This window comes from Muscardinus avellanarius (genome assembly GCF_963383645.1).
Source record: "Muscardinus avellanarius genome assembly, chromosome: 17".
Taxonomy (NCBI): domain Eukaryota; kingdom Metazoa; phylum Chordata; class Mammalia; order Rodentia; family Gliridae; genus Muscardinus; species Muscardinus avellanarius.
The window spans coordinates 51414589-51442248 of record NC_137803.1 but is presented as its reverse complement, the minus strand read 5'-3'; the positions used below and the strand labels follow the sequence as shown (position 1 = coordinate 51442248).

Below are 27660 nucleotides of genomic sequence, written 5' to 3'. Positions count from 1 at the left end.
CACCTCAGAAACCTCTGTTCTACTGGGTCCAAATGCACATGTTCAGCAGACCTCCAGGAGGTCACCTTTACCCAGCCTCGTGTGGCCTGCCAGAGTCCATCGGGATCAAGGTCCTGGAGGCAAGCTGTCGGTGGGGTTTTTAACTGTGGGCAATATAAAGTGAATTCTTTATAATCCAACCAGAGAAATGCCCTCCTGGAAAGGCGGATAATCTTCAAAGAGCACCTCTAGCTGTGGCTTCATTAACATTTCTAAGTGGTAATTGATGGAACCAGGGATCCTTCTGGCCTAGCATGAACTTTTCAATGAGACACTCTTAAAGCTCTCAATTGAGCAGGGCAATCAGAAATTAAATGGAATTTTGTTACTATGTTTAACAATGAAAGCACTGCAGAGTGACAATTGCAAGGACATTCCTTACTATATATTTTTTCATACTGGTGTCATAGGGGCTTGAGATTCTAGTTTCTTTAGATGACTAGGGCATGCTGTATTATTTTGATTCTTTTGCTTGCAACAAATACTTAAGCCATTCCCTATATAATGTTTGGTGTAATCGGCTGGCCTTAAGTTTCAAGCACTTAATTGAGTTGTTCATTCTCTCCTTGTTTTTTGGAAGAATGCCATGATGACATTTGAGGAGGAAAAAATGCAGTTGGCGTGTGACGACCTAAAAACCACAGAGAAGCTGTGTGAGAGCGAGGAGGCCGGAGTGATCGAAACCATCAGGAACAAAATTAAGAAGAGCGTGAGTAGTACCGCTTTCCATTACAGACCCCGTGCCACTTAGGTGTTTATTTTGTATGGTACTGGTGCTTTTCATTCTACCTCTGAGCTACACCCCCAGCCCTATTTTATTTTATTTTTTTATTTTGAACAGGGTCTCACTAAGTTGCTGAGAGGCTTGCTAAGTTGCCGAGGCTGGCTGCGAACCTGCAATCTTCCTATCTCAGCCTCCCAAGTACTGGGATTACAGGTTTGGGCACCAGGCCCAGCTTGAGTGCCACTTATATAGAACATCACGTATTTAGTTGGCTGTCAGTAATTAGAATATGACTGAACACAGACACTCAAGGTTTCTCATGGCTTCTGGTTATGTAAAATATCTCTCGCAGAAGTGGAAGAAGCCTCTTCCTCTCTTGCTCTTGCTCTTTCTTATACTTTTATTGGTGCATTATAATCTCACATCTTAGTTGTAGTGATGTGTATGTACATGTGGAAGCCCCTTTCGAGTGGCTCTAAGGACATTTTAGAACTATCTTCTTCCAAAGTTGGGCTGTAGCTCAGTGGCAGAGTGCTTGCTTAGCACATGTGAGGCTCTGGGTTCAATTCCCAGTTCCGGGGGGAAAAATTCTCTCATCATGTGCCCTGTGACAGGCTCTTGCAGTGATAAGTTCATATGTTTAATTCAACGCGATTCAGTGATAGCTGACAAACAGTACGAGAATTGCATTTACCATGTGAAAGGTTGAAAATAGAGTTAGGGAGTTTAGGAGGGAGGTAAAAACACCAACCGGGTTATGAGAGATCGCTGCTTTATTTGGACCCAACCTGGCACCCTCCAGGGAGTCAACTGGCTGTGGGGGAAGAGACCCACGGGCCACGTGTCTGGACGCATCGGCGGGCTGAGTCACGTGGTGGATCGGAGGCACCGATGTTTTGCAATACCTTTGCTTCTGGTTCCACCTCCTGTTCCCACTGCGAGACCACGTGGGGGAGGGGAGGGACCTGACATCATCATGCTTCTGGAATTCAGCTGTGGACCTCATTTTCTCCAGTCCTCACCAACCTTTGGTTGCAAATAAAGCCCCAACAACGATTAAAATCCACTTTTCTGGACTTTGCCACTACCTTTCAGTCTGTAGAGAGGCCTGCTCCTACCCCTGATGTTTCTTGGGGTCCCCAGGGGTCTCCTACGTGCACGTTTGGAGCTGGCAGGCCAGCCTGTTGAGTAAGTCATCTTCCCCATCTCTTCATGTTACCTAGCCCCTCTCTGGGAGCAGCCATGGGAGATGCTCACGGGGCTCTCGCTTATGACGTCCACCACGGGGAAGCCATTGACAGGCCAAGAGCCCTGTCAGCACGGAGCTGACCTTGTGTCCTCCTTCTCCAAACTGGATGTGCTCAGTGAGCAGCCCTCATGGCTCTTTCTTAAATACCTCTTGACTCCTCGCCTTCTCTCCATCCTCACTCTGTCTCCCTAGGCCAGCCACCCGTCCTCCTTTGCCTAAGACAGACGATTCTCCAATCCATACTTCATAATGCAGTCAGTAGTACATTGCTTGCTTAGCGTTTAGTCCCTGCCCCATTTTATCCCGTTATAATAAAGTCCACCTCTAAGTAGGGCGGCACGTGTTCTTCCCCTCCCTCATGACATGGCTCCTACTTCCTCTTTATTTACTCATTCATTTTCTTGAGGTACTGGGGGTGGAATGGCTTTTCTACCTCTCGGCTATCCTCCCAGACCTGTTTTATACTTTATTTGGAAACAGGGTCTTGCTGAGTTGCTGAGAGCCTCACTAAGTAGCTGAGGCTGGCTTTGAACCTGTGCGGTCCTCCTGTCTCAGCCTCCTAAGCGCTGGGATTACAAGCGTGCGCCACCACGCCCTACTTCCTCTTTAGTTCTTCCTAGAAGTCATGTCACCCACGGGCTCTGAGTCCTGTTGAGCGCGCCTCCCCTCAGAGTACTTACTGCCCTGCTCAGTGATCGTGTAATCTCCTTACTGACCGTGAGCTCATTGACACGTCTCTCCTCAGTATGCCTGCCGTGCCTAGCGCACATGCTAATAATTAGCATTTGTAACGGTCCTACAGTTTATAGGAATTTTCATATGCAGGGACTTAGTAGCCCCCCAACAACCTACATAATAGATATTGCTGCAAATGAGGAAATAAAAGCTTGGTTAGATTCATGTTTTTCCATGTGAACAGACTAATGAGTGCTGGCTAGACAGGAAATGAATTATGTTAAAATCTAGAGAAAAGAAAACACATCACTCTGTTGTGTGTACTGTGTGTAAGTTTGCGCCACCACGCCCTGCTGTGATTTTACTTTTTGCTTACTTTTGCTTATCTGACTTAAGTTTCAAGTGCAATTTTTTATTTATTCAGAGATTACTTTTAATTCCAGTGTGTATTTTTCTCAATGGGAATGTAATCTTCCAGCCCTCGCATCTCAGTTCCATGCACCAATAGAATGCATCTTTATATTAGTCCTGCCTGAAGACAGATTACTATAAAGTGACTTTTCAGGTTATCTACTTAGAAAATGTATTGTGCCTTTAACAATTTTTATTTTGGATAAATAAGAAATTACATTGTTTTTTTTTTTTAAAGAAGCATCTCTGAAGTACTGTGTTGATTTGCAGCTGTCTCATGAATTCTTTCTTTATTGCTTAGACTGTTATCTTTGAATTTAATGTTCTTTAATATTCTATTGTCTTGTTGTTACTGTTTTGCATCATTTCTTGCTATGGGGGACTGAACCCAGGGGCATTCTACCTCAGAGCTACACTCCATCCTTTTTTATTTTTTATTTTAAAACAGGATCTCACTAGGTTGCCAAGGCTGGCCTTGAACCTGCTATTCTCCTGTCTCAGCCTCCCAAGTACTGGGATGACAGCTGTGGCTTCCACGCCTGGCTGGCATTGCATTCTTAATGAACCTGGACTTAAAAGGAATCTGGAACTACCAGACTTCTAGCATAAAGTTGCTCTTGGCTTTGAGTGACTACCATGTTTCACAGTTCCAGTGTGAAATTCTTGTTTTCCATAAAGTAATGATTGTTTGGAGGGAATATTGTTCTCTGTGATTTATGTGTGTGCTCTGTTTCCACCAAACAGGTTGATGTTCGAAAATCTACCCCGTCCATGGTTGATCGGCTCCAGAGGCAGATAATCATAGCTGACTGTCAGGTTTACCTGGCTGTGCTTTCATTTGTGAAACAAGAACTGTCAGGTAGGCGGAAGCATTTTTTTAATGGCTTTTGCTATTCAGCAGACAAAATTGATTAATACTCTTTTTTAAAACTACCTGTATTTCAGTCCTTGAAAACATGTGGTACCTCTTTGGGTCACGATACTGATTTATTTCTTGGCAAATTGAAACCACAAGTGCTTAATGTGTGTTTAGCAGAGTAGTTTTAGTACCAAAGTCTGTGTTTCATCCTATTGTCTCAAGATAATTGTCTTAAAGAAATTAGTAGTCCCTTTATATATGTGTAGATATATAATTCTGAGTCTTTGTTGGAATCAAATGATGATAACAGTATTTAAAGTGAAATATGACTGGTTTAAATGTAAGGTTTTCAGGAAATTGTTATTGAAGGCCAGAGTACCTTCTTTAATGATTTCAAATATATTAAGAAATCATCAGTCGGTCATGGTGGGACACGTTTGTGATCCCCGCGCTTGGGAGGCAGAGGCAGGAGGATCGCTCAGGTTCGAAGCCAGCCATGCTGGCTTAAGAGACCCTGTTTCCAAATAAAAATATAAAAAATAGGTGTGTGGGAGTGTAGCCCAGAGGTAAAAGGGTTTCCAGGAACCCTAGTACCGCCAAATAATAATAATAATAAAAAAAGAAATCTTCAAAGATCATTAAAGATGTTCCAAATTACTAGAATGACTGGCAAGAAATAACCTTGAACAAGGGCTATAAACTAATTTCTTTGTTTGTCTAAGACAGGTATTTTCCAGCCTCCCATAGCTTTAATTTCTCAAGTGAAATGGACTCAATTGGGTCTCTAATAGCTTGCTGTAAGATTGTGTACAAAGTCGACCTAATTCTGTTCCTTATGTGGTCAGGTTTCTCCTATGTCCTGAAAGGAGAAACCTGCCACACTGGTATAGCATTTACATAGCAAAAGTGAAAATTCTAAAAGGAAATCAATTAAAAACATCATGATTTTTCTTTCTCAGATTTTAAATGAAGAAAGACCTGTTTCTGTTACATTCTCACATACACTTGTCCTTCTAAACAATCAGAAACCAGTTTTTCTCTTTTGCCTCTCTTGTTCTTTCTCTTGTCTCAGTGTCTGTCTCATATCTAAAGATTCTTTGTTTCTATTTGGCTCAAGTCAAAAGTGGAATTTCACATTTATTTTGACCTCTAAAATTTGGGCTTCCTAAGAATTTATCTTTTTATGAAATATATCCTATGATATACCTTTACCATTTGCTTTGGCACGTTTATTTTTTCTTTAACTCTCTGTTAATACTTTTTCAATATCTCACTTATGTGGTTGAGAGCTCGTAGTACATATGAACTTCCTTTAAGGCAAGGACTTAAAATCCCCCCTCTGGACCTCCGCACTGACTTGCGAAGTGAAAGAGCAGCGGAGCTTACCTGGTGTTCTTTGGTCAAGACAGGAGCTCTGGTTCTCCTGTGACTTTGTACATGTTTTTCCTGCTGCTGGAGCACTCTTCTAAGGAGCTAGGTTTACAGCTAAGAAGTCATCTGTTAAGAGGGAAGAGTAGCCAGCCACTCAGGAGGCTGAGTGAGGCCGGAGGATCGCTTAAGCCAGAGAGGACAAAGCAAAATGTGTGCTTAAGCGTGAGAGCTTATCAGAATTTGTGCATTCACTGATCCATTGAGCAGATAGTTCAGAGCACATCCTATGTGCTAAACATTATGCTAAATGAGTAAAAACAGGCCATGTTCCCTGCCTGGATCAAGTTCAGAACTGTCAGATCACATTATTTATTTTTGGAATTATTCTGATTGCAAAATTACTAAATATTATTATGGAAATTTTTGAAAATGTAAAAAGTACAAAAGAAATCTGGTCATCATCTGTAATGTCTCTGCTTAAAAAACTATTCTTTATGTTAATCAGTTTATTGTTTGTTTGTTTTTTTTGGGGTGTGTGTGTGTGTGTGTGTGTGTGTGTGTGTGTGTGTGGTACTGGTGATGGAACCCAGGGCCATTCTACCTCTCAGCTACACCTGTATGTGTGGTACTGGGGATGGAACCCAGGGCCATTCTACCTCTGAGCTACACCCCCTGTCCTATTTTCCATTCTTATTTTGAAACAAGATCTCACTGAGTTGCAAAGGGCCTCCCTAAGTAGCGGAGGCTGTCTGCGAACCACGATCCTCCGGTCTCAGCCTCCCGAATGCTGGGATTACAAGCGTGCGCCACCACGCCCAGCTTTCTGTTTTCTTTTTTTAATATATTCTTTATCATACTTTCCTTTCTTGGATTGCATTTTAATTCTTTTCCTAGGACTCACTTTCAGAATATAATTTCAGAATATAATTTTAAATAATAGCGTATTAGGGATAGGCCGTAATTTAATCGGTCCGGCTTAGACATTTGGATGTTCTTTGCTGCACATATCTTTTTGTTACAATTAGTGAGATGGAACTTATTCTAAGTCCAATTAATCATTGTGTGTGTGGTGTTTAGGGATTGCATCCATGGCCTCGAGCATGTTAAGCAGATACGTTACTACCGAGCTGCATCCCCATGTCCCTACATGTGCATGTGTGTGCGTGAAGCACAGAGCCTCACGTATATGAGGCAAACTCTCCAGCACTGAGCCACACCTCCATCACTTCAGCCCCTATGTTGATATTTCATCCATAAATTTTTTTTTTTCACAGATTGCCCTTTTGGTCTTTACCCACTCTTCTAATAGTTTGATATGAATCAATTATTCAATCCTATTTATCATAGATATTTATTTATTTACTTTTTGTGGTACTGAGGATGAAATCTAGGGGCTTTTCTAATATTTTCTAATATTTTTCTAATATTTCCCCCCTAAATAGGGCGGCACGTGCTCTTCTCCTCCCTCGTGACCTGGTACCTTCTTTCTCTTTATTTATTTATTTATTCATTTTCTTGAGATACTGGGGGTGGAGCGGCTTTTCTACCTCCGGGCTATACTCCCAGACTTATTTTGTACTTTATTTGGAAACAGGGTCTCACTAAGTAGCTGAGAGCCTCACTCAGTAACTGAGGCTGGCTTCGAACCTGTGTGATCCTCCTGTCTCAGCCTCCCAAGCACTGGGATTATAAGCATGCACCACCATGCCTGGCTATCATAGATACTTAATAATATTTTTTGGTTTTGTCCTGAAGCTTTATAATTTGTTGAATGTAATATTGATAATGATGTGAAATTCTTTTTTTTTTTTTTTTTGTAGTACTGGGGATGGAACCCAGGGGCATTCTACCTCTGTGCTACACCCCAGCCCTATTCTTTATTTTTTATTTTGAAACAGGGTCTCACTAAGTTGCAGAGGGCCTCACTAAGTAGCTGAGGCTGGCCATGAACCCAGATCCTCCTTTGTCAGCCTCCTAAGTACTGGGATTACAAACATGCACCGCCATGCCAGCTTGAAGTGAAATTCTGACAGGCTTAAAAGCCTCAGGTCCTTATAAATATATTTAGTAGCAGTTTGCATTTTGAAATTTATTATTGGAAACCATGTATTTTTTATTGGTGCTTTATGACTGCACATAATAGTGGGGTCCATTGCTACATATTTGTTCATGCACATACATAATTTGGTCTGTTTTTTAGAAAACATTTTAGAAGATTTTTAGAAAATTTTCTAGAAGAAAGAAGAAAATCTTCCTCCTTGGAGACATTTGTTCTTAGCGCCCCTCCTCTTCCTTGGCAGGCACCTCGGGGCACACATGCTGACCAGAGTTCTGGGAGGGGATGAGTCACTATAAAACTTGTAATGCTTCATAATTTTAAAGACCTCTTGTGTTCACCTCATTTGAACTTTTTTATAATGAATTTCCTTGTCCTCTGTCTTTACTTTTCCATACTACTTTGTATTTTTAAGATACTCTATGATCCAAGGGCCTTTTTTTTTTTTTTTTTTTTTTTTTGCAATGAACACGTAATACTTTGTAACAAAAAATTATTTCCAACCATGATTTGTGGCTGGGCATGGTGGCACATGCCTTGAGAAGCTGAGGCAGGAGGATAGCAGATTCAAGAACAGCCTCAGCAAGTAGTGAGACTCTTACCAGCCTTACGAGACCCTGTTTCAAAGTAAAAATAACATAGGGCTGAGTGTGTGGCTCAGAGCTAGAATGTCTCTCGGTTCAATCCCTAGTACCAAATAAAAAAGAGAAAAGAAAAGAAACATATGTGTGTTACTTCACACCTGAGTTTATCACTTTTTTTCTTTATTTCCTTCTGGATTTAAAACTAGGGGCCATGTCTAACTCATCCTCGTGTTCTTGGCGTAATGAATGCTCAGCCAGTTTTCTTTCCTTTCCAGGGAGAGGGCGGAGGGTGCGGGGGTTGGTTGAGGTTGATTTGCACAGCTGTGAGGGCTCAGAACCGGGAGCAGAGCTGTGCTCTCGGTCAGTGCTCGCACTGCTGTGACCCCATAAACCTGCCTGCACAGCTTGGAGGAAGGAAGATGTATTTGCTCACAGTTCTGGAGTTTTCAGGGGCTCACACCTTGGCAGGCCGGGTCTGTGGTGCTCAGGCATGGTGGCGGGGAGCAGGGAGGGAGAGAGCAAGGGCTGTGCTCCCACATCATGGAGGCTGGGAGCAAGGGAGAGCCAGCAAAGGAGACCAGGGCCGCACCCCGGGATCCACCTGCTGAGATCGCCACCCAGTCAATCCACTCGAATGGATTTATCCACTGACGAGATCACAGGCCTCATCACTTAGTGATATTAACTCCAAATATCAACACACGAGCTCTTCAGGAAACATTCCATAGCACACATGGGTTTTTAGTTTCATATACCGGATGCTAACTGTAGGCGGGTAGGGTAGGGCTGGAGGAGGTCAGTCACTGGGGGCCTGGCCTTGGGGACTGTGTCTGTCCCTGGGGTGTGTGCGTGCGTGTGCGTGTGTGTGTGTGTGTGTGTCCCTCAGTGGAGCAGCTTTCCTCTGCCACACCCTGCCACTACAACCTTGGAGTCAGCTGACTGTGGACTGACTTCTGGAACTGAGCCAAATAAATCTTTCCTTCTCTAAGTTGTTCTTGTCAAGTATTTTGGTCACAGCACCTGAAAGCTAAGGAATACACTTCCCCTTGCTTCTCCCTCTGTCCTGTGGCACTAGCCCCAGGATGGAGCTCAGCCTTTTGTACCTTCACCCACTTCTCCATGCTGCCTTCTCTGCACTGTGCCTGCAGCTTTTTTCCTGAGACTTGTTGCACCCATATTTTAGACACTCAACTGTCCTATGTCAGTTACAAGGTAGAGTCCATGCTTCCTTGGGTGGTATATAAGAACCTGGCCCCCTTCCCAGGCTCCTGCCCTCCTCTGTCTCATCCTGCTGAGCAGAACTCCTTGCCTCCTCCCTGAATACCCATGGCTGCTTCAGCCCTTAGTTCCCACTGCTCTCCCAGCCAGGAACACCTCTACTCACAGCTAGCCACGCAGAGCAGTTACCATGCGGTAATTTACATTTCTATTTGCATGTCTGCCTGAACTGTGAGGCTTCAGCTCCTGGAGAGCAGGGTCCTCTGCTGTCCTCCGTTTCCCCGCACATATCAAGCACTTACTCTGTGTCACAGACTGCGAGATGATTGTGCTGGCAGTCCAGGATGAATGAGAGGCAGCTCTGCCCTGAGCTGAACTCATGGTTTAGCAAGGAGAAAGGCTGAGCAGATAAATTCTAATTCAGGAAGACACTGTAACCAGCAGACATATAAGTTAATCATAGAGGTTGCCCAGGGAACCAGGGATTCTGAACCTTTGGGAAAGTCAGGGATCCATGATCCTGTGCCTGGGCAGGGTTATAAAGAATGAAGTCCCTTTTGTTCCCTGTGTCCCTGATACTTGGTACCTCTGCTTAGCACACAGTAGGTGCATATTCTGTCAATTAAAGGGAAAAATGGAGGATGATGCCATTCATGAAAGAAATTTTGTGAGGAGTTGTGAGTCTAGTAGAGGTCTGTGATGGGGTGAAGGTCTTGAGGAACTGACCTTCTTTTGTTCTTCAGAGTCTGTTCTTTGAGCTGGGCATGGTAGTGCACACTTGTAATTCCAGTACTTGGGAGGCTGAGACGGGAGGTTCTCAGGTTCATGGCCAGCCTGAGCAACTTAGTGAGGTCCTCCACAACTTGGACCCTGTTTAAAAATAAAAAATAAAACAGGACTGGGAGAAACCCTGCTTGTCATCCCAACACTTGGGAGGCTGAGACAGGAGGAAGGCACAGGTTCGAAGCCAGCCTCAGCTACTTAGTGAGGCTCTCAGCAACTTAGTGAGACCCTGTTTCCAAATAAAGTATAAAATAGGTCTGGGAGTGTAGCCTGGAGGTAGAAAAGCCCCTGGGTTCCACCCCTAGTACCACACACACACACAAAAAAAGGATTTGGAGTGTAGCTCAGAGGTCGAATGTTCCTGGGTTCAATCCCCCATAGCACAAAAGAAAAAAAAAAAAGTCTGTTCTTTGGGTCACAAGAAAGGCCAGCCTGAACTTCCCCTTCATTGTAGAGTTAGCTGGCATCATTGTAAGACAAGTGACAGGCAGAACACCATGGTAGGTACTCTCACCAGAGGCTGATGTCTGAAAAATTACAAAATTCACCTGGTGTGATGGCATCCTCCTGAAGTCCCAACACTGCGTGCTCAGACAGGACGATTGCAGGGTCAAGGCCAGATGTTGTTTTGAAATAAAAAAACAAGAAAAGAACTTGGGGCATAGCCCAGAGGTAATATGCCCCTTTTTCAATCCCTAGTACAAAAAAAAAAAAAAAAAAAAAAAAAATCCAGTCCAAGACCAAGAGTAAGCTGATATTTTCTGGGTGACTTTTGTCCTTTCCCAGAAGGACTTCTACTACCCCATATGAGATTAAAACAAAAACTACACCAAAACGTCCTGTCTTCCCTCTGTTGTCCAGCAACCTATGTCTGGCATATGTTCTGCAGTTTCCTGCTCTCTCTGCCTTGTGCCACTGACACAGAGATCTCTCTGGCTGAATGATTTATACCTCGCCTTTCAGGGGAGGCAGGCGAAGTCTGTGCACTGCTCGGCTCTTGAATACACGCAGAGGTGTGTTGGAGAGGTTGGTGTCTTTGCTTATTGGAGCCAACCCCATGCAGCGCTGTGGGGTCCAAAGCCTGCAGAGCTCTTTGCTGCAAGTAACGTGGCGGCCAATCCCCCTCTAGAGGGCAGAGTGTTTGGGACCAGAAGTAGGGCAAGTCCCCAGGGAAGCTATTTCAATGTCCAGTTGAGCATAGTAAGTTGCGAAGGCAAAATCTTTTTTCACACATGTGCTTTAACTTTGTTTTGCCTACATTTCAGTTTATTTTATAGTATGTATATTCTGAAATTTAAAAATAACTATTTAAAATAGTTTTCCAGCCAGGCATGGTGGCACATACTTGTCATTCCACTACTTGAGAGGCTGAGACAGGAGGATCACAGATTCACAGCCAGCCTTAGCAATGTAACGAGGGCCCTGTTTCAAAATAAAAAATAAAATAGGGCTGAAGGTATAGCTCAGAGGTGAAATGCTACTATATTGAATCTCTAGTACCAAAAATAAATAAATAAGTAAAAATAATGGGATTTCACCCTCCAGTGTGGAGCAATATATTCTTTGCTACCCTCTTCACTGAATCTCTCTAGGCTGAGGCAGTAGGTCAACATTGTCATAGACCAAATAAGCCATCCTAGTCAGGTGTCGTTAATCCACACAACAGGCATCAGGTCTAGGTGAGTCGGGGATTCTTTGCACTTCTTCATTTAACATGAATGATGTGTTTTTTCCCCATAATAAACTGGCCATTTGTTTAGCCAGTAAATTTTAATTAACCTTTTTATTCGCTTGTATGATTTTTTTTATGGCAAGAATCTTTGCTTGGTCCTGTGGTATAAATTTAGCAGTATACTATATTAAGAACTTTCTCTTGAGGAATGAAAATACAAGGTAGACAGCTATGAGATTTTTTTTTACAAAGAATTTATCCAGAAGCACCATCAGAGTTCTGAGAAGCAATAGAGGGTTTCACAGAAGACCTGAAAAATAATTGGATTCAAATGATTGCCATCCTTCCTCCCTCCTCCACACACTATATGCTGTGCCCTAGCTACTATATGGTATGAGGGGCTCAGTACAGTGAGCAACAAAAAGCTCACGGTTCTTGCCAGATGGTCAGGCAGCGTATGGAATAGAGATCAGCAACACGTGAGTATCTAAGTACACACAAGAAGAAAGCAAGGGACCATGCTAGGTAATAGTTTTCATGCTTTTAAATTTTTTGCTTAATTTTCCAATGATTGTCTAATAATTATTATTAAAATATGCAATTATCTTGATGCCTGTTTTTAAGTGCTTTTCTCCCTTCTCTTTATAGCATACATAAAGGGTGGGTGGATCCTCAGGAAAGCCTGGAAGATCTACAATAAATGCTATCTGGACATCAACGCCCTTCAGGAGCTGTATCAGAAGCAGCTAACTGAAGAGCCTTTGACCTCTGATGCTGCAAATGATAATCACACTGCGGCTGGCGGGGTGACTGAGGAGTCCCTAAACAGACTGAAAGGTGCCGTGAGCTTTGGATATGGCCTTTTCCACCTTTGCATATCCATGGTGCCCCCAAACCTGCTCAAAATCATCAACCTGCTGGGTTTTCCTGGAGACCGCCTGCAGGGGCTTTCTTCACTGGTGTATGCAAGCGAAAGTAAGGACATGAAGGCCCCTTTAGCTACGTGAGTAGCTATATTGCAATGCTTTGGTAGATAATATAGTGTTGAAAGTAAGTAACGACAAGCAAAGATTGTAAAGGAAGCCTTGGGAGCAATGCTGGCTTGGGTTACACAATGCTGTGCCTGATGTCTTTAAATGCAATTCTAAGGACTGTGTTCTGTGCAGAGGGTGGTACTAAAACTGACTAGTCAGAGAACAGGGCTCTGTCTTTAAGTCTACGGGTCCTGTGGTTTAAACAGGTACAGTGCCCTTTTTGTGTACCTTCCAATGACTTTATAATCAATTGTTGTGACTTTGACCACAGTCACTGAGACTCATAATCCTGATTTTTGAGATGAGAATTTGATAAGCCTTTTCTGTGGTTCAGAAAGCCACATTCTTGTAAAGAATCTTCCCTTTGGATCATTTTCCTTGATGATCCTAGCTGGACACTTGGTCTGTTACATGTGGTTTGGATATTTTGTGCTAAACCACTGAATTGAGTCCTGTTACACTGCTCAGTGGAAGCTCAGTGGGCCCTTATTTAGAAAAGAGAGAGTGGGAAGTTTATGTAACTATCTGGAACTAGGATTTACCCATTTCCTCATTGGTTAAAAATGCTATATGATCCTTTTTTCAACTTGGCAAAAATCTTCTATTTGTGATTTGAACAGTTTTACCAAGTACCAGCTATTCTTTGTGTGACATGACTACCACTTGTCAAAAATGTTCAAACATAATGCTGATACCACAGGGGACCTTAGTGAGATGTATTTTTATTCGTGTCCATATTAAGAAGTTCAGATAACAACTATTAATCAGTTAATATTTAAAAATCATTAGTTTTTTAAATCTGTGCTTCCCAGACTCATTAAGTTACATAAACAGTAGGTTCTTTATCAATTTGGATTAACAGATTTATAACTTGTGATCATTTCTCTCTTTGTATCTTAATATTATTTTGTGCTTATCTCTGATTGGAAATGATTGGATTTAATCATGTAAACTAGTATGCTGTCCATAAAAAATTGAATACATGAGCACACTAGGAGTATACATTTACATAGAAGTGTTTGACCTGCTGGTTAAACATGTTTGTCTGTTCAGGAAAGCAGATCGCAGTGACTGTTCTGTTTACTTAAGTTTATTTAACATGTCATTTTTCTTCATTGAGTATGAAGTAGAGCGTTTTAAGTAATTCATTTACTTGTTTGCTTTTTAAACAGCACTTTCAAGGACTGGGGGAGGGGTATCACTTTACTTCTCTATTTCAGCTTAATGTAATTGGTGACTGTGGATTCTTAAATCTCAATTGGGGCTCTGACGCTTATACTCTGACACTTATACTTGTGAACACAAGAGCAAGCCACTATTTCTTTTTGCCAAAGGGAAACATTTTTACTAGGAGGAGGCAGTAAAATCATGGCGCGTTGTCACCGTGTCTAGCGTGTGCACTGACGGCTGAGGCGGAGGATTCAGTCACGCGCCACATCTTCAGCGGCCCATCTAGAAGGTTCAGAAAACGTAAATGAGCGTGGTGGTGCACACCTGCAATCCCAGTACTTGGGAGGCGGAGACAGGAGGATCCCAGGTTCAAAGACAGCCTTAGCAATGAGCAATGTAGTAAAACTCTCAGCAACCTCCTGAGACGCTGTTTGAAAATAAAATGGAGATGGCATGTTGCTCAGAGCTACAGTGCCCTAGAGTTCAATCCCTAGGACCACACCAAAAAAAAAAAAAAAAAAAAAAAGCTAAGTGTAAGTGCTGCTTTTGCCGTACTTGCCGTCACTCAGAGGGAGTTTGCTGATTCACACCTGTGCTAAACTATTAGTTTTCCAAAACGTGCTCCGTGTTGACTTCTTTGGCGGACAGCATAGTAAGTTTTGGGGAAAGAATGTGAATCGGAAGAACACGTACTGAGTTTTGAGAATGGACACCGTCTAAGAGAAGTTCTTTGTTCGATGTCCCCGCCCCTGCAGGCTGGCGCTCCTCTGGTACCACACTGTGGTCCGTCCGTTTTTCGCCTTGGATGGCAGCGATAACAGAGCGGGCCTGGATGAAGCCAAGGAAATTCTGCTCAAAAAGGAAGCTGCCTACCCAAACTCTTCCCTCTTCATGTTTTTCAAGGGACGGATCCAGCGATTAGAGGTACAGTGCCTTCCTTTTTAATAAACCCTCTGATGATCAAATCTCTCTCATGTACTTGGGCGCATATTGCCGAGGCCCAGCAATGCTTTCGTTTTGTCACTTTTGGGGAAGATGCTTTCAGGAACCTGGGCTGTCACCAGCCGCCTTCTGCTCAGGGGATGTGGGTGAAGCAGGGGTGACAGCCCTCCTTGGTAACGAGACACGATTGGTGAACTCAAAGCTTACGGCACATGAGCTTTATTGAATCTCTTAGGTGAAGAACACAAAATACAGTTTTTCCCCTCTTTGAGTTACAAATAAGCTATTTCTAAATATTGATCTTAGATAACAACTGATTTATACAAAAGTTACTGCCTTACATGTCAGGGCAGCATCAACTGTGACACAACAATAGCTTCTATCACATTTTCATGGGTCTAATTTGGCCAGATACTGTGCCAAGAGCATTATACATAAAATCACATTTGCTTCTCAGAGCATCCTGCAAATAGATATTATGAAACCGTCACTCTCTGTTATAGAGGAGGAACGCAGGCATCGCAGAGTGCTTCAGGGAACCGATGGGGGTCCCCAGCAAGAGAGCCCAGGCCGTCCACTTCCAAACCAGAACTTGCCCTGACCTTCGCAGGCGTCCGCTGCTCTTGCACTTCTCTTTGCTTGCTCAGAGCATGAGGGTTTGCAGGAAAATAAAACAGAAGAGAGGCATCCTTCATATCAAAAGAGGGGCTCCATGCCCCACCCATTTTCTTAAGCAGCAGTATCATTGAATCAATTTGAGGTTTTAACTTTGTGCTCAGTTAACCGGGCACTCTGGCAGAAGTCAGCTCCCACAAACCCCAGGGCATACTTCTAGAGGTACTCTTGCTGAGGAATACTTTGATAGGTACAGGATAGATCCTCCTCTTCTCTCCCCTCCCCCTCTCTCCCTACCTCCCTCTTTCATAGTGTGGTGTATACGACTTCAGTCATTTTTTTAATAAAATTATTCCTTAAATACGAACAGCATCTCTTTCATTTTTAAGCTCTTTCTTTCTACATATGTATGTATATGAAGATATATGCATTTTATTTATAAAGATATATTTTAGAAGTAGACTAATAGTTTATTACTGGAACACAGTAAAGGAAGCTCTCTAGGATCTAAATTATTTAAACCCATGTTCAGATTGTTTTTGTCCCTTTATTTTGAGTTTTGTTTCCACACTCAGGTTTGTGCGTCTTTGGTTGTGTCTCTCCCTTTTTCTTCTTTCTCTCATAATAACATAGTTCCGTCAGGCTCTGTGAAAAGTAAATGCACCTTGTGTTTAGACTTGGGTCTCATCTCTGATCCCACTCATAATCACATACAGAAACGTATCTCCATATGTTATCTTCAAATATTCTCAAACCTGAAACACACACACATTTGTTAAAATATTTCTAAATCTGAAAAAAAAAAAGTTCAAAATATTCCTGGTCCCAAGCACTTCAGATAAGCGATCTTCAGCCTGAACTAGGTTCTGTGTTCAGCAGCGATTTGCTGACTGGAGTGAGGAGCTAGAACTTAAAACTGTGCAGGATGTCAAGGAGGTACCGTAGCATCACGCGTTTGTTAGAGCTCTCCACTTTCACGCCACTAACGAATGAAGGATCAAATTGTGTTTTGAAGCCGATAAGCATAAATGTACAAGTCGGGACTTACCTCTTGCCCTGCTTGAAGCTGAGTTAATTTTTCACTTAAAAATGCTGCTTATAATTTTTCACTTAAAAATGCCGCTTGTAAATTTTCATTTAAAAATGCTCCAGCATTCGGGAGGCTGAGACAGGAGGGTCACAGTTTCAGGACAGCCTCAGCTACTTAGGGCCTTTGCAACTCAGTGAGACCCTATTTCAAAAATAAAGAGTAAAAAATAGGGCTGGGAGTGGAGCTTGTAGGCTGAATACCCTGGATTCCATCCCCAGTACTGCAATAAATAAATAAATAAATAAATAAATAAATAAATAAATAAATAAATAAATAAATAAAAGTGCTTTACTCATAGTTCAACTAAAACCTCGGGAGTGGAGCTTGTAGGCTGAATACCCTGGATTCCATCCCCAGTACTGCAATAAATAAATAAATAAATAAATAAATAAATAAATAAATAAAAGTGCTTTACTCATAGTTCAACTAAAACCTCGTGGTCCCCCCCCCCCATCTTAGCTTGGGCTGGTTTTAGTCTGTGCCACAATTTCATTCTTGCAAGGGACAGAGTAATGCTCAAAACCAAGTGATGGTTCACTGTTGTTGGGATGGTTTAGAAATAAGGAAGCCTCACTCTGCAGAGGAGTTCCCTAAGTATGATTGGGGAAGTGCATGGTCCTCATTGTAGCTCTTAGCAAGTATCTTTTCTTATTTATTTTTATTTTTTATTTTTTGTAATATTAGGAATTAACCCAAGAGCATAAGCTACACCCCAGCCCTATTTTACTTTTTTATTTTTCAAACAGGATTTTACTAAGTTGCTGAGGGCCTTGCTCAATCACTGAAGCTGTACTACATACAACCTGTGGTCCTCCTGCCTCAGCCTCTCAAGGACTGGGACACATGTGCATGTACCACCGTGCTTAGCTTCCTTCCCTTTTAGTCGTGATCAGAGCCCTGCAAGGTGAAGCAACTTGCTTACATAACTGGCTTTGGGTTTGAAGGAAAAGGACAAAAAAATCTATTACTGCTCTTGTTGAGTAGCCTTAATTAGGGCCAAGCAAAATGGAGTGTTTCTGTTGGTTCTTCTCAAAGGCCCAGAGAGAGGATGAATGGATTTTAGGGCTTTCTTGAAATATGATTGATATTATTCTCAAGCTGCCCAGACACTGGCACTCCATTAACCTTTCCAAGCAGGAGTCCAGGGGGGGTCTCAGGTGCTGGTACCCTTCATTTTGCAGATGAACTCTGCCCAGGGACACTGTGATAGAGCTCTTGTCAGAGGCTTTTTATAATGCCTCTAAAGCCCTGACTCTGGTTAGGAAAACACACAGGGCTCAATTTGCTTGCAAAGAATCCCTTTTTTTTTTTCTTCTTTAAATCTGTGAGCATTTAGGAGAGCAACGGCCCCCATGAGATCTTTCTGTGAGCACACACAGTGTGGTCTGTCACTCACTGAAGCAGGTGCATTCTCTGACACTTGCTGAGTTTCCTTAGAGGCTCAGAACCTGACAAACCACTGGAACAGCTGCTTGGTACGCACTACTTCTCGTGCAGGGTGAGCGCTAGTCAGAGGCACAAACCAGTTTCCATTTCCCTGTACTTATTTGCAAACTGCGTGCAGCGGCCCACTCTTTCTTTTCATCTCATGAACAAGCCTTTTATGTTCTTTGCCCTTCACTGTTTGAGACTATTTGGAATCCATATGGAAAGAGGATTTCTTTAACAGATCTGCTTCTCCCCTCCGCCTGCATTAACTATTTCCACCACGCCTAGCACATGGTGTATACTGTCTAAGAAATGGTAGGGTGGTGGTGGTTGGCCTTACTGGGTGCTTAAGCCTAGGAAGTCAATGTCATTTTTCTTTCTTTTATTTATTTTTTTCTTTTTGGGATAAAGAACTTGTTGTTGAGACCAGGCAGTGAAGCTAGGCCCATGATAAGCAAAATGGGTATGAGTGTAGCTCTAGGGACAATCCACACTATATAAGTATTTACGTATTCCTAAATTTCCATATATTTGCATATGAAAATATATGGCATTTGCATGCAAAAAATCTTTTCTCTTGTCAATGAACATTTAGGAGAGCATGTTCACTGAGCATAGGGGACCCATGAAATTTTTCTGTTTTTCTCTTACATATATTTGTTGTCAGGAAGTTACTACATGGATTACATCATAATTTTAATTTTATAATGTGAATTTGAAGCCGGGCGTTGCTGACCCCGGCACCGGCCTAACCCTTCGGCAGGCTCCGATCCCGGCCTCGGAGGCCCCAGCACCGGCCTTGCCTCATGGCTAAAACTAATTTTTAATATTAGTCTATCTCTAAGCTGGGTGTGGTGGCTCATGCCTGTATTCCCAGTGGAGGCTGAGACAGGAGGATTGCAGGTTCAAGACCAGCCTCAACAACTTAGCAGGACTCTCAGTAATCTAGTGAGATCCTGCTTCAAAACAAAATATATAAAAGGATTGGGAATATAGCTTGGAGGTAGAATGCCTCTGGGTTCAATCTCCAGTACCACAAAAATAAATAAATAAAAATCAATAAATTCCGATGTGCTGGCTAAAGAATCAGTTTGATTTCCTTAAAGCTACACTGCTACATTTTATTTCAAAGATTACAATTGAGTAAATGAGCATAAATGGGACAAAGCATAAATGCACTTAGATAAAGCACCGTGCAGCTGGGTTTGGGGTGATCTCAGTACTTCAGAGGTTGAGACCGGAGAATCTCAGGTTTGAGGTCTGCCTTGGCAACATAGCGAGATTCTTAAAAACCTAGCAAGACCCTGTTTCAAAATAAAAGAACAAATAAGAATAGAGGTAGGTCTAGGGGTGTAGCTCAGAAGTATCCCAGTACCACACTACACAATGATGATGTCGATGATGGCACCGGGAGGACTGAGATGAGAAGCCGCAGGACCCCTTCTCCCACAAGCTCTACCCGGTGGGGCACGTCCGGCAGCACTGATTCATGAGGACAGAGTGGAGTTTGTACACAACCTAGAGGCCACGAGAAGTTACAGTGAACTTTATGTTTCAAATGTGTGTGTCCGTGACATACACATGCGTGTTACTTGCACGTGCCGTCCAGACGTACACAGAAGCAGCATGTTAGTGTGCTTGGCTTCAGAGCTGTCAGCTACATGGGAGCCCCAGATGTTCAGGCTGCTTCAGCCCATGAACTGGGAATCGCACAATGGGTGTTTCATTAAAGGCTGCTGTCTTCTGCCTGTGAAGTAAGTGATGAGCCCTCACGCCGGGCTCCTTCTCTTGCTGAAGCTGCCACATTTGTTTTTCTGCAAGCCGCAGCCATTCTGTCCCGCCCAGGGTACATGTCCACCCCACAAACACCGGGCCCTTACTCCCTCCCGTCACCTGCCTCCCTGGTTCCTTGGCCGGGCTCTTGCCTCCTTGTTTCCTGAAGAATTGGCATGCAGGCTTGCTCCCTGCACGTCTGGGCACTGTCTCCACGCACCCCTCACTTCAGGGTCATCCCCTGGGGAGGAGCTGTACTTCTCTGCTGGATGTGGTGGTGCACAACTGTAACCCCAGATGTTGGGGGGCCAAGACAAGGGCATCACAGGTTAAAGACCAGCTTCAGCAACTTAGCGAGGCCTTTAGCAACTTAGAACTCTTTAAAAATTTACTAAATAAGATAGGGCTAGGGCTGTAGCTCTGATGTAGAATGCCCCTGGGTTCCATCTCCTGTACCATACGCACACAAAAGAGTAAGATCACATCTCTCATCCGTGTCCCCCAAGTGAGTGAGGGATGGTGCTGCTCTGTAGCCCATCCTTCATGACTGTGATGGAAACAAAGAAGTGGACCCTGATTCCTGTGGTGACTCATTTATAAGACAGAGAAAAGCGGAGGAGGCCCGGGGCTCTTTAGAGAAGGGCCACACACAGGCCCGGCCCCTGCTCTGGCCCCTGGGGTGCCCCCCATCCTCAGCTGGCTGGAGCAGCGTTCCTGTGCTCTGTTGAAGGGCATCCTGCCTCTTGCCTTTGAATAGCACGCCTTGTCAGCATGATGTAATGTTGTTATTTATAGCAGCAGGAAAAAGGCAATGCAGGAAGAGAAATCATTCCCTGAAGTTCTGTTAATTGTAGTCTTTGCTTCTTCCATCCAACGTGGTTCTCTTAATTACTTTGGGCATCAAAAAATAGGGCCCCCATTTATTCTTAGACATAGGGAAAATGAGAGATTGATTTCATCTGGTGGAGGGAAGGTGGAGGATGTATTTACCTTCACTTTTCAGTGAGATAAATCCATATTGTATGATTTAATGCCTGCTTGCTACAGGGGGAAGATAATAGCAACTGCACTTGCTAATAAATAAATGCACTTGCTGTTCCTTTAACCCTATCTTTGCAGGCTTTGGGGTTGGAAAGCAAGTGGACTACTGATTTACATCCCTAAGCTGCCTAAGTATGCCTGAGCGGATGAGCTTTCCCTTGCCTACATCAGCTCTAGTCCTAAGGGTAGGGGTCAAATGCATAATCTGTTGCTAGGTGTCCTTGATGGCAGTGTTGCTAAACCACTTTTGCTACTCAGCACCCTTAGTGTTGAAGGGCTTGTCCTTCTCCATGCTGCAAGTGACAAGTAGATCCTCTCATACATACCTACATACGCGTTTAAGATGCGAAACAACTTCATAAAGATAACACCCCAGCGAAAATTTCTAAGCTGTTTTACTTCGGATTAAGTTGTGACCTTTCATATATCCACGAGACCACGCATTTTGTGTGCAAATCTAATGTTTATAGGCATTCACAGTTTTTACAATTAATCAGGCAGGCAGACTGTTTGAATTCCAGGGTACTAATAAATCAATATTTTCCTTGTGTTGGGAAATTACTGTTGGGATAGCTGACTTTTTATTTGCCAGTATTTTACTGTGATGGGAAATACTACAATAATTAGTATAGTTTTTATTTTTCTTGCGTTTCCTTGGGTTATAGCTCCAGAGATACCACTGTTAGAACCAAGGGTATGAACAGCCCTGCAGTTCATGTTAAACAATGAAGGGTTATACTCAAAAAATAGCAAGCCACAGTGTAGCCTCTCGTTATTCTGTGCATGGTATCGCATTCTGCCCCATGGTTTTATTTCTAATTGTTTTTATGTCCCTAATGATGCAGATTAAAGCAGTTTCAAGAAAAGGCTTTCCAGTTCTCAGTATCATTAAGATGGCAGTACTCCTCTAATTAAGTTCCAGATCCCTATCAAAATTGCAGCATGGGGCAAGGGCTGTCATTCAGTGGTAAAGTGCTTGCCTAGTATGCACAAGACTCTGTGCTCAAATCTTTAGCACTCACAAAAGTCACAGGTTGCTCTTTTGTAGAAACTGACAAACTGATTCTAATCTCAAGGGACCCAGAATAGCCAAAATAGTATTGAAAAAGAACAAAATTGGAAGACTCAGACTTCCTAATCTCAAAACTGACCGCAGAGTGATCAAGGCAGTGTGGTACTAGCATAGTGCACATAGATCAGTGAGAATCAAGAAAGAAACCTTATATTTGTGGTCAATTGACTTTTTACAAGGACAAATCAATGTGCAAAAAATAGTCTTTTCAACTAATGGTGCTGGAGTAACCAAATATTCATGTGCAAAAGAGTGCAGTTGGACCTTTATCTTATATATAACACAAAAATGAACTCAAAATGGATCATGGTCCTAAATTTAGGATCTACCACTATAAAGCTCATGGTTTAGGCAGTAGTTGTTTCTTATATGAAACACCAGAAGCACAGAGACAGAAGAAAACGTTGGTAGATTGTACTATGGCAAAGTAAAACCTCAGTGCTACAAGCCATTACCAGCACGAGAGTGAAAAGACATCAGTAGGAGAGAGGGTATTCAAAAGCCGTGTATCTAGTAGGGGCTTGTATCCAGAACATGTGAAGAACTGTGAAAAGTCAGTAATAAAAACACAGATACCTCCTTCCCAAAACCCTCCCCTCCACTAGACCACCTCCCTCGCTCCACTAGAATTCCCTCTTGAATCCCGAATCTGCATAGGAGAGAAAATATCTGACCTTCCATTGATGTTATACGCATATGTGAGAGTACCGATGCCAAGATTAGTATCAGGTATGGTGAAGGGAAGAGAGTGGGAGGGAGCCGGGGGGCAGCTCATAAGTTCTGTGAGCATGTGTGTCACTAGCACTCTGAACTACATTATGATGTGAGCCCACAATGCACCAATAAAAGTATACTAAAAAAAGACAACCCAATTTGAAATTGGACAGAGGCATTTCTCCAAAGGAAATGTGCAAGTGGCCCCTAACCCTCTGATACTTAACATCATAAGTCATTTAATAAATGAAAATAATCAAAACCATGTAAAATACGACTTCACATCTACCAGGCTAGTTGTGATTAAAAAAAAAAGATAACTAATAAATTTGGGCAATGGTATAGAGAAATTGGAACACCCCTTTATTGCTCTTGGGAATGTAAAGGCATGTAACCACTTTGAAAACACTAAAACACATCCTCAGAATGTTAAGCCAGGTGCAGTGGTGCATGCCTGTAATCCCAGTGCTTGGGATGCGGAGACAGGAGGATTTTGTAGGTCATAGCCAGCCTCAGCAACTTACCAAGGCGCTCCACAACTTAGCAAGACCCTGTTTCAAAACAAAAATAAAAACGGTTGGGGTGTAGCTCAGAGGTACTAAGGCCCTGGGTTCAATCTCAGAAATAAAAAAAAAAAAAAAACAGATTGCCATATGACCCAGCAAATTATATTCCTTGGAATATGCCCAAGAGAAAAGAAATTGCAAATCCATATTGTTATCTATAATAGCCTAGAAGTAGAAATAGCACAAATGTTTATTAGCCAATGAGTGGATAAAAAATATACACTATATTCATACAATGGAATATTCTTCAGCAGTAAGAAGGAATGAAGTACCGTATACACTACAGCATGATGAACCTTGAAAACATTATGTTAAGCGGAAAAAGAGCCAGACACAAACACCATATAATTGTATGATTCCATTAGTATGAAATCTCCAGAATAGGTAAATCTGTATAAATGCAGAGATAGTTATGTGGGTGTTGAGTAGGTGAGAGGAGAGTGCTGAGTGACTATTGGATTTGGGGGATGAGGAACATGTGCGAAACAAACACAGGTGGTGATAATGGTTGCATAGCTCTGTGAATATCCTAAAGATCATTAAATTGTATACTTTGAGTAAATTTATGGCAATTACCTTACATCTCAAATATATTTTAAAAAGCATTACTGAGAGTGCATTTTTCTCCATGATTATATATAATCTCTTTTTCTTTATATAAGATGTTCAATCAAATTTGATGACTTTTGAATCAAATATTTCTTATATATTTTCCAAAATTCTAAATTGGTAATAGAATCAATAGTGATATTTATCACTCTCCCCCATTAAGCTATTTTTAGTTTGAGAATTGTTATTATACGTAGTGATGTGAAATTTGAACATTTATACACACAGACACACACACACACACACACACACAATTATTGTTATACTCTTCCTTGCTGAAGTGGGATGCCTAGACTCTATTATTATTATTATTATTATTATTATTATTATTATTATATATTTGTTTTAAAAATTATTTTACTTGGGGCCGGGCGTGGTAGTGCACGCTTATAATCCTAGCACTTGGGAGGCTGAGACAGGAGGATCACACAGATTCAAAGCCAGCCTCAGCAACTGAGTAAGGCTCTCAGCAACTTAGTGAGACCCTGTTTCCAAATAAAGTATAAAATAGGACTGGGAGTATAGCAAGGAGGTAGAAAAGCCCCTGGGTTCTACCTCCAGTACCACACACAAAAAATTATTTTATTCTCATAACATATTGAATTCCTATTTTTCTTTTGTGATTTTGGGCTTAAAATTATTTTGTATAAAAACATAAAAATTGTACATATTTATGTGATGTGTTGAGACACATAGACATTATGTAGTACTTAAATCAGGTTAAATATGTGTATCCCCTTGTAGACATATTTAGCTATTTGTTGCTGTGACAAAACTCCCAAGAAAAACAGCTTGCAGGAGGAAGGATTGATGGCTCAGCTACAGAGGCCTCAGTCCAGGGGTGGCTGGCTCCACTGCCTCTGGCCTGTGGTGACAGAGACATAATGGCGAGAAGGTGTGGTGGAGCAATGCTGCTCCCCATGGTAGCTGGAAAGGGGGGGCACAATGTAACTTTCTGGCTAGCCCCTGCCCACCTCCTAGTAGAGCCAGCAGACTAAGAATCCATCAGTGGGTTACTCCAGGATGAGGTCAGCCCTCAGGACCCAGGCACTTTCCCCAGCCCTCACCTCTGAGCACTGCTCATTGGGGACCCAGCCTCCAGCACATGAGCTTTTGGGGACATTCCAGGTCCAAGCCATAAAACCCCTCAAACACTGATCACCTCTGTATGGTGCAAGCTCCCCAACTCCTTTCTTCCAGCTTTTTGCGCTGCGCAGTGCATTATCGTTATCTGTGGTCACCTCTTGTGCAATAGCACAGCAGAACTTCTTGCTCCTGTCTGTGGCTTTGGGCTCCTAGCGCTCAGCCCCCTGGTTCCTGATGACTGTGCATCTCTTTCTTTGGTTAGTATAGAAGTTCTTGAGCTTTTTCTGGACTTCAAAATGTTATGTTTCTGTGAATTATATACCTTAAAATGTTTTATGGTTTGTGAATTATAGTTCAGTTCAGCTGTTATAAAACATTTTTATGGTTCTTTAATCTTCAGAATTACTTGGGATACTTTCCTGTTTTTATGACTTGTCTGTAATTCCTCATTTTTTTAAAAAAAAATCGACTGTTCCAGGTGTGATGCCACACACTTTTAATCCCAGCAACTCAGAAGGCCGAGGCAGGAAGATTGAAAGTTTGAGGCCAGCCTAGGGAACTTGGTGAGACTCTGTCTCAAGGAAAATTAATTTAAAGGGCTAGGATGTAGCTCAGCGGAGGAGCACTTTCCTCGCCTGTGTGAGGTACTGGCATCAATCACCAGTACTGCTAAATAACACAAAAAACAAACCAAAACCTGGCATAGCAGCTTGCCCACCTCACATCCTTCACAGAGCGTCATTTGGTCCAGGAGCTTTTTAAGGCTGCTTTCCTGATTTGGCTTCTGTTTCTCTCGTACTATTTTCTATGTATATTCAGTCAACTTCATCTGCTTTAGGTTCATCTCTTTTCCCAGTTGCAGTCTTTCTTTGAGTACTGTGACTGCGGATAGACTAGCGGAGTCACTGTTTCTTTGCCTTTGTTTTCCCTGAGCTAATTCTTCATAATATCCTCTTCACCGTCATTTTTAATTTGTTAGTTGCATCTTTACCATAAGCACACTTTTTTTTTCTTTGGTACTGGGGATTGAACCCAGGAGGCTTCTACCTCCGATCTGTACCCCCCAGCCCTATATTTTATTCTTTATTTTGAAACAGGGTCTCACTAACTTGCAGAGGGCCTCACTAAGTAGTTGAGGTTGGCCGCAAACCTGCGATCCTTCCTGTGTCAGCCTCCCAAGTACTGGGATTACAGCGTGTGCCCGGCTAGCACACTTCTTTTAAATATTCTGCTACTTTTCATATAAATCCTCTTTCCCTGTTATGTTAAAAAGCATTTGTGTGTCTGGACAGAGCACTGATGGAACTCATCTCAGAAATGATGCTTCCACTTCCTGGCTGGTTCAGCTTTCTTATTCTACATCCTGATCTGTAAAAAAAAAAAAAAGAGCAATATGTTCCATTTGGAGTAGATGTCAGCCGTAAATATTGTGGGAAGGAAAAGTGCCATGCGCATAGTGCACGCCCAGAACCTACCAAGTGCTTCTTTCCTATTTAGGCAGAAGTGTGTCTGAATTGCAAGTCCCAGCGCACAGGACTTTCCCTTGCAGATGTCAAAATCATGTGTGTTACTGTCAAAAGACCAATCTTTTAACCTGTGCATCACTCCCTTCCTCTGCCATGGGTGGTAGATTCAATTATATAACTCCTTTTCCAAGAGGACTGTGTTCATTCATGTGTAGATGATGAAAACATAACTACTATAGAAATTATTTATACATATTTCAGTATTTATAACCTCTGATGGAAAAGGCGTTCTGGGTGCTGCAAGTCCCCACCCACAAGAAACTAACAATTGAGTTATGAAAGTGGTGCTTGCCTGTGATCTCAGTATTTTGGAGGCTGAGACAGGAGGATTGCAAGTTTGAGAGCGGCTTCAGCAACGTAGATTCTCGGCGACCTAAGAAAGATCCTGCTTCAAAAAGAAAAAGGGAAAAGGGCTAGAGGTGTGTCTCAGAGGTAGAATGCCATTGAGTTCAATCCTTAGTACAAAATAAATTACTAAATAAGTAAATAAGTAAGAAAGGTAGTGTGGCAGGGTAAACCACATGAAGCAAAGCAAAGGGCCAACAGATTGACTTTCCTTAGCTTCTTGTTGCTTTGCTCAGAATACGCATTTTCAACTGCCTCATTCTGTCTACATAATTCATATTCACTGAGGACATGGAAGACGGCAGAAGTGCATCAAGGAGCAGATGAAAATCTTGCAAAATCCAGAAATACCTACAATTTGCTGGCTTCTGCAGAGCAGAGTGTGGGCTATGGCTCTCAGTTGGAGACCTGAATCTTCTAAATATTTATCATGAGCTTCAGAGGAGACATTTATACAGACCTTGAAAGAACACGTCAGTAGCCCAGGAGTCTGTGGGATTTAGTCCCCGCAGTTGGTCTGTGTAGTGAGCAGTAGCAGATGGCGTGCAGGCGCCCGGCTCTTCACAACTCCCCGAGCTCACGGCTGTGTGTCTAGGAATGCATCGCGGGGTCAGTAGCATCTTTCAGACCTGCTGAGTCTTTCATGTCTCATGTCATTCACCTTGCATGGTCACTTCCTTAAATATGGACTGGACGGCATGGGTGGTGCTAGGGACTGAGCCCAGGCTCATTCTACCCCTGAAAATAGCCCTTTTTATTTATTTGCGGTGTTGTTTTGGGACAAATTATGTGTCTCTGAGAATCTGTTGCTGGGAGTCTCCCTAAATTGCTGAGGCTGGTCTCCTGTCCCCCCCTATTTTGATAACCTGTTTCAAATTAAAAATAGGGCTGGAGGTATAGCTCAGAGGTGAAATTTCCCTAGGTTCAATCCCTAGTACTAGAAAACAAAAACAAAAACAGTACATGGAAACCAGGCTCTTATAAACGGTTGGTACGTATATAAATTTA

General features: G+C 42.5%; 1 protein-coding gene across 1 annotated transcript in view; it reads left to right on the top strand.

The window, feature by feature from the left end:
- The window catches only part of TTC39C (tetratricopeptide repeat domain 39C), a gene marked incomplete at both ends in the record, with an annotated part of 99574 nt that overhangs the window by 45123 nt on the left and 26791 nt on the right, over window positions 1-27660 (top strand). Inside the window, 4 exons of the mRNA XM_080714458.1 lie at window positions 620-748; window positions 3843-3957; window positions 12290-12644; window positions 14601-14769. Of these exons, the coding sequence (XP_080570584.1) occupies window positions 620-748; window positions 3843-3957; window positions 12290-12644; window positions 14601-14769 (768 nt within the window). The remainder of the gene's footprint in view (window positions 1-619; window positions 749-3842; window positions 3958-12289; window positions 12645-14600; window positions 14770-27660) is intronic.